A 7,768-nucleotide genomic window follows, 5' to 3' on the forward strand; every position below is an offset into this window, starting at 1 on the left:
TATTTAAATTTGCCAATGTCTTTTACACAAGTTCTATTAACATGTATTTGAAGAGCAACACATGTATTATATTTTTTTTGCTAGATTTCAAATATTTTTTTATTATTTTTATTATTTTTATTTTTAAAGGAATGATATTTTTTCAAATATTATGGGACATGTAAAGTTATATATATATATATATATATATATAATTACTTTGTTTTTTTAAATAATTAAGTTGATAAATTAATTATAAAATCAAATACTTCACATGCATTGGGCTATGTTCCAAGCCTTCATCGGGCTCACCTTTTTGAATGACTTAAAAAACAAAAAGAGCTAACGAGCATCAAGTTTCTAATTTAGTCTCATAAAAGTTGTAGATAAGCCCTTCTCTTTACTATAACTACAAAAAGATTTGTCTTCTACGATCAGGAAAACTGAACAAGTTTTGATTTGTAACTCAAAATTTTGATGAGGTTCAATATGTCAAAAGCTTCAAATTCCGCAACAAAACATTCCATAAAAACTGGTGGAGTGAGAAAGTAGGAGCTTTTGTGAGATTACCGCGCAGGGAAAAAAGAAAAACTGCATTAGAGCGAAGGAAGAGAGTATCTCCGGCCTCGTAACCCAACCGCAAAGGCGTCTCCTTTCTTTGATTACGCTCGTTCTGCTCTAACATTTCTGTTCTTCCTGCTTGATCTGAGAGAGCACGCTTCATGTTCACTGAAATTACTGAAAGAGATTGATGGCGCCGCCTCTGGAGCACGACTACATAGGCCTGTCGGAGGTCTCTGATAAGCTTGCAAGTGGTGAAGTGGAGAATCTCCGTGAGACGGAGCTCCGGCTAGGTCTTCCGGGCTCCTTGTCGCCGGAGAGGAAGGAGAAGGTGGGGCTTACTCTTGGGTTACAGTTACAGAAGGGCTTTGCGGCTGGAGCAAAGAGGGGTTTTTCTGATGCTATTGATGGGAACGGGAAGTGGGTTTTCTCTGGGATTGGTGGATCTGAGGGGGAAATGGAGAAAGGTGGTGTTTTGTTCTCGCCGAGGGGTGGTGGCGGAGTTGGGGGGCAGACAGCCGGCGCCGGGAAGGAGGTGGCTGGGAAAGCTGTGGGTGGACAGGATAAGAAGGCGCAGGGAATGCCTGCTGCAAAGTAAGTTTGCTTACTTGTGGGGTTTTGGGTTGAAAAGGGGGAAATGGTTTGATTAGCAATTTTGTGGTGATCTTCGTTTGGTGAATTTTATTAGGGGTTTCGCCTGTTTTGTTAGTAAATTAGTAGGAAAATGTGGCGCCTCCAGAAGGAAAATTGATGATTTTTTTCCCAATATTTTCTTATTTGAGACTTTTTTTGTTCTTTTCAAAATTCTATTTCAAGTTTTGCTTTTGTTAGAAACAGATGGAAACAGATGACATTCTAGTCTTTGTAATGAGGATTTTAGAGGAATTTAAGTTTTTTTTTATCCGTTTATGTAATGTATTTTTCTCTAGAAAATCGCATGTTCAGAAGTTTAATTCTAATGAGTTGTATGTGCCTTTAACCACTTAAGCAAATCGATGAATCTTGTGAAAGCTCCATTTCTTTTGATCATGTAATTTTTTTAACATTTTTTTTTTAACTTTCTTTTTCAGTTCTTCATTCCCTGATTCTTGAAATGAAAATTTATGGTTTGGATTGAAAAAAATTTCTTATTCTGTTTGTCCTTTCTAACATCCCTTGATAGCTTGGATCTTTTCCTTCCCTTTTATCACCATTCTACTATCAATCTATCATGCATGATTAGTCTATAGGATACAAGGGATCAAGACTAAACTTTGGTTACAGGGCACAGGTTGTAGGTTGGCCACCAATCAGAAGCTACCGCAAGAATACTATGTCTACAAATCCGTCGAAGAACAAAGAAGACGGCGATGGGAAGATTGGACTTGGTTGCCTCTATGTCAAGGTTAGCATGGATGGAGCCCCTTACCTGAGGAAGGTTGACCTGAGGACTTATGGAAGCTACAAGGAGCTCTCATCAGCTCTGGAGAAAATGTTCAGTGGATTTACCATTGGTTAGATATGTTTACCCTCTATTTAATCTGAATCTGTTTATCTGTGGTATACTTTTTCAGTTAAAAGCCAAAAATAGATATGTTTTAATTAATTGGACACTTGCATATCTATTTTATGTTGATGCTATGTATGAAGTTGATGCTCTCAAGATCAGATGATAGAAGTTTGAATCCTAACGGTCCTGTCTTTTGGTTGCTGGAATTTCATTTATGCAGGGTTTGTCTTTAAAAAAAAGAGGGTAAAGTTTTTCATAATTCATGTTAAAAACCCATTTTGGCTTGATTTTTCACAAATTTTTATCTCCATGGATATCTAACAACCAAGAAATTTTGTAAATGTTCTTAATAGGCATGGTTCTGGTCCATTTTCTTGTGCCTAGTTTCTTTGAAACCATTGTTATGTACTAACATAAGGCAATGTTAATTTTTACTAAGGCTTTGTTTAGGGCGGCATTCTTACTGCTTCTTAAAGCAACTTGTTAGTATAAAAATTAAAATTTTTGTACTAACAAGCTGCTTTAAGAAGCATTAAGAAAGCCATCCCAAACGAAGCCTAAATTTGGGATTGACATACTTGTCTCATATTTAATCCACTTTTTTTTCTTAGATCTTTTTGCCTTTAGGTCCACAAATTTGTTGCATCCGTTGCTTCATTTATTGCATAATGACTACATGAACTAACGGTTAGAGTTCTTCAAACTTTTATCTATGAACTTTTTTATAAACAGACTGTTCTTTGCTTTTGCAATTATGTAAAACATTTGGTTGATTTTTTTTCTTGTCATTTATTTACTTTTGCTGTGAGGAGTTATACTTCTCTTTAAACTCTGATGTGTTTCAGGTCAGTGTGGAGCTCATGGAACTCCTAGTAGAGATGGACTAACTGAAAGTTGTTTGATGGATCTTCTTAATGGTTCTGAGTATGTGCTGACCTATGAAGACAAGGATGGAGATTGGATGCTTGTTGGTGATGTTCCATGGAAGTAAGTTTCTTCCTTTCCAGTATGTAATATCTTTTTGTAACTTATACGGAGGAACACTAGTTTTCCTCATTTAAATTGTTTATTTTCATCATTTTTATACCATATAATTTGATTTGTAACAGTTTTAAAATGAATTTTTGCAATTATATATGAATTGAGTCCATTTTACTCAATTCAAAGCTACTTCATCTGACTCTTGCCTTACAAAAGTAACCTTTCAATTTACCTCGTGATATTAAAAGTTCAATACTTGGCTTTCCTCAAGTAAGATCCACTAATGGTTCTTTTAATTTCAGGATGTTCATTGATTCCTGCAAAAGGCTTCGGATTATGAAGGGCTCAGACGCAATTGGGCTTGGTATGATTCTAGAGCTTTGAATGTACTCTGAATTAATTTGTATGAACATGTTTGTTGGATCTTTAATGTTTCATCCTTGTATTATAACATGGATGTACCTCAACTAACCTTTTCATTGATCCCAAAAAATGTGTCTGCGATTCACTCAGCACCTGTATAACCAATCTCTGAAATGAATTTCATTTATGGTGGTAGGAAAATGCTTGCTTTTAGTGAGCTTTAGGCTTCATTTGAAACAGCTTCTTTATTGCTTTCGAAAATGACTTTTTAGAAAGCAGCAAGAAAGTCGTCCCAAATGAAGCTAGCATCACTCCGGCCGAGCTAAAATGCTAATACTTGTTTTTGATAAATTTAATTCATTCACCTCTTACTGTTTTCATTCATAACAACATGCTAATACTTGTTTTTGATAAATTAATCAATTCTCCCCGTACTGTTGTTCTTGCTGTGATATTTATGGTAAAGGTCTTACCCATATTTATAATACCACTGACCTCTTTGTCTTCTCCAAAATATATATCTGGAGACATCCCTGTTATCTCATTAATGTTGTCTCTCTTTTCTAGATCTACCATCCCTTTGTACTTTGTCATGTCACAACATTTTCCTGCCTATTGCAGAATGTCATCAAGAATTTCAACTTCATCATTCTCTATGACTGAAATCATTTTACTTTCTTGCATACAACATTATTATTATTGTTGTTCAGCAATGCCTATAATGATGATTCCTTTATATTAATGCTTCTTAAAGCAACTTTCTAGTACAACAAATTAAAAATTTTGTATTAAAAAGTTGCTTTAAGCAGCGGTAAGAAAGTCGTCCCAAACGAAGCCATAGTCTTTTGCTCAGTTACCTGATCAAATCTTCTTTCTTACAGCTCCAAAGGCAATGGAGAAGAACAAAAATCGGAACTAGCTTCGCTCCGGCCGAGCTCAAATGACTGCGAGGGATTCAATGAAAACCGAAAAATCTAGCTTAAGTTGGGAATTGTCTGATAACTACATGTTATGGTTTGCTGTTTTACATAGACTGCTTGAACTTCCAGTTACTTTTCTGAGTCATTCTAGTGTCATAAAGATTAAAGTCAGAATTATGTCTTCAACGTCTTTGTATGTCTGCAACTTCTATTACCATTTGTGTAAATGCAGTTGGTTTGCAACTCTGCTGGTTACCACTTTCCCATGCTTTGATCTAAATTTTTGGGTAAAAAAACATTTTTTTATCAAACTTGTATGTTTGACTCTAGACAAATGCCACATCACCCCAAAAGTGTACCACGCTCTTTATCAAGCTGGATACCGAGCGGTACTGAGCTTGCTACCACTCAATACCGCGCTCGGTACCAAGCGAATAGTCTCTCTTGACTCTGACTTATGACCAAGAGGAATCATTCCACTGATCACCTGAAAAGCTTGTAGGGTAAGAAATTTCTATGCTACAGTCTCTCTTCTTCCATCCAGGCTTTTCCTTCTTTTAGAGCCTGAACTATTCATGTCTAGAGCCCCTAAAACAAACACAAGCCAGCTTTATTCTGAGAACTTCTGTAAGGGGGAGAGAGAGAGGGGAGGGGACCTACACCTCCTTTAAAAGCTTTATGATACTGTATAAATTCTATTTTTTTTTTTATGAGCTATTATTATTATCATTAAGGTGGTAATAAAATAGAAATAAGAAAACTAATTTATGTTCCTTAGAATCAGGCTTTCTACCCAGAAATGATTCTCCACTTCCTCTTATTTGCTTCCTGTGCTTCTTTTTGTAATGATGTCTGTTTGTTGGTGGGCTTGAGGAGTCTTTTGTGAATATTTTATATTTATATGGAAGAATTATTATAATTATTTCTCTGTACTTTATAAAATTTTGTGAAGGAATCTAATCTCTTATCTTAGTAGTAAACTTTCCTTTTTTTTTTTTCTTGATTTTGTCTCCCATTTATTTAGCTATGGAGTTAAATATGATGTATGATTCTTTTGTTATCTAAATGTGAGTATTTTTTTTTTTTAACGACGGTGGTGATAGGGGGCGGTGATATTGATAAGTGATTGTCGATACCACCAGTGATTGACGGTCGAGTACGGTTGTGGTGGTTGGTGGTTTTGGGGTTATTTTTATTTTGAAAATAATAAAAATATTAAATAAAATTAAAAAATAAATTTTAAAAATAATTTAATTTGTTTCAAAAATAAAAATAAAATATTTGCATCCTCTTTCCTTTGAAAAAAAAAGAGTTGCAATTTTAGCTAAAAATTTATTTTATTGGGATGTTGTGGCTTTTTTGTTTTCCATGTGATGTTAGAATCAATTGGTGCTTTGAGATTGTGTATTGAGCGAAGTCTTTTATGATTCAGTCTTTTATGACACTGTACGGTTCGGAGATTAATCAGAATGTGCTACGTCTCCTAAAACCCAGTGTTATCGAGCATCGGTGCCGAGCAAAAAAGTGATGTGACGCGTTCTGGTTGGCCTTCGGACGGTTATTTTATCCAAATTTAGTGGTTATTTTAGGCTCTAATCTAAGGCTTAATTTGCCTTATTTTACGTAATAATATTCGGATGTAATTAATACCATGATTAACTTAAAATTTTAAGATATGCATCAAGATTAGTGTAATTTTTATATATTATATATAAGCATTAATTTTAACGTCAATCTAAGGGCTCTTAAGCCTATCCTCATCTTAACGAAAATTTCGTCAAAATATTTTTAAGCAATTTTTAATTAAATAAATATAAATTTAATTTGTATAAATATTCAATTATATATATATTGATTGTAAGACTTAGGGTCACATTTGGGTTTGGCCTAACATGGCTATACCTAACTTATGGGCCCACCTGATGTAAAGTCGGCCCACCTTTGGTCCACTCCTATATAGAAAAGAAAATAAATTAAATTAGAAAAGCCTTGGATTAGGTCCAATAGCATGTTTGACATCTCTTTTAAGAAAATGCAACATAAATTTTTTTTCTAAGAACTTTATTACTTTTATAGAAGGGAAAAATAAGAAAGTTTTTAGATTTTTTTTTTTAACAAGTTAGGGTATTGCAACTTATTCTTCCCTTCTAATGAGTACAATCTATGAAGTCGGCCTTAACGACTATTCAAAGGGTTTATTTTTTATAATAAGCTATTTGATTATTTAACCATCAAGACATCGGCCTAAGCCAGCAACTTCTTAGGAACTCAACGTACAATTTCTTCAAGCCAGGTATTCTGATCAGGCTACATAACTATTATATTTTCATATATGTAGCCAATTTTATAAAAAGCTCCAATCCAAATCTATAAATAGGGGGTACGAATGGTGAGCTCGGTTTATACAATTTTATGTACTCAAGCTCATTTTATAGAAATCACAGGCTCCTCACTCCAAACTTAATGTCTACATGAGAGAGAGAGAGAGAGAGAATCGGTTAGAAACATTCATACCGAGTTGAGGTGAAATTATTCTGTGCGGATACAAATACCGTCCGGAGGTGAATCAGAACGCGCCACGTCACTTTTTGTTGTGTACCGGATGACGTGGCTCATTTTGATTCGCCTCCGAATGATCTGATGCCCGCACAAAATAATTTCTCGGACTTGAGTGGCTAGAATAGCAATATAAAGAAAAATTCTTATGAAAATCAAAACAATAAGACCACAGCTACAAAATAGCTCCCAATAAAAATATTTCCAAGTCTTCTTTTGTGGCCACACAAACAATACTGGCAAGGGATTTGCAAATCAAAGAACCTTATAAAAATAAATAAATAAACAATGGCACATGATGCTTCTTATGGAGCTTCCTAAAGTATAGAGCCTAAAGTATTTAATATAATAAATGCATGGAAATAGATATGTAGTCCTGAATATGTGCATGGAATAATGAATGTGGCCCTATTAACAGCAATGAAATAGATGCCTGATAGTGTTTATTCATAGAGAATGAAGGCACCATGATGCAATTAAGTTGAGGCATGTGGACACTGCCTGGTTTTTTAGAGAGAGATGGCTGTGGGTGAGGGAACACCATCCCATTTATCATGCTGAAAATAAGAGAGAGAAAGAGGTAGAGATAGAGAGAGAGAATCCCTCCTCTCTCTCTCTCTCTCTCTCTAGAACTGTGGAATAGAGTAGGTGTAGGCAAGTGTAATAATAGTTTTATGGAAGACCAGATTTTATGGGATTTGCCTTCAAACCAAAGGTATCTTCTTCAGTTTCTATGCTAACAATGGTTAGTGTGAAAATCATAGAGATTTTCTGAAAGCTTTTTGCAAACATCTGTAGCTTTTCAAATAGAGATTAGACTGAAGGATCAGAAATGTCAATGGTGTTTTGTATAGTTATCAGGTGGTTGAGAAGGGTCCAAATCCCAATAATATGGAGTATCTTCCATGCAAAAATGAGG

At 34.9% G+C, this 7,768-nt stretch overlaps 1 protein-coding gene across 1 annotated transcript; it reads left to right on the plus strand.

Moving 5' to 3' along the window:
- The first annotated feature begins 521 nt into the window (after nt 1-521).
- On the plus strand, nt 522-4,543 carry LOC110103881 (auxin-responsive protein IAA21-like). Its single transcript, XM_020832752.2, has 5 exons — nt 522-1,134; nt 1,804-2,033; nt 2,875-3,016; nt 3,313-3,374; nt 4,255-4,543. The coding sequence occupies exons 1-5, from the start codon at nt 731-733 to the stop codon at nt 4,290-4,292; spliced, it is 876 nt and encodes a 291-aa protein (XP_020688411.1). The 5' UTR covers nt 522-730; the 3' UTR covers nt 4,293-4,543.
- The last annotated feature ends 3,225 nt before the right edge of the window (nt 4,544-7,768 follow it).

Source organism: Dendrobium catenatum, unplaced genomic scaffold (assembly GCF_001605985.2).
Source record: "Dendrobium catenatum unplaced genomic scaffold, ASM160598v2 fragScaff_scaffold_54, whole genome shotgun sequence".
Lineage (NCBI taxonomy): Eukaryota > Viridiplantae > Streptophyta > Magnoliopsida > Asparagales > Orchidaceae > Dendrobium > Dendrobium catenatum.

Bases quoted from the DNA above. Each gene is read 5' to 3' on its own strand.
- LOC110103881 (XM_020832752.2), top strand. From the start codon at position 731: ATGGCGCCGCCTCTGGAGCACGACTACATAGGCCTGTCGGAGGTCTCT. The intron at 2,034-2,874 runs GTTAGATATGTT...GATGTGTTTCAG, and splicing joins GTTCAGTGGATTTACCATTG to GTCAGTGTGGAGCTCATGGA. The intron at 3,375-4,254 runs GTATGATTCTAG...TCTTTCTTACAG, and splicing joins CTCAGACGCAATTGGGCTTG to CTCCAAAGGCAATGGAGAAG.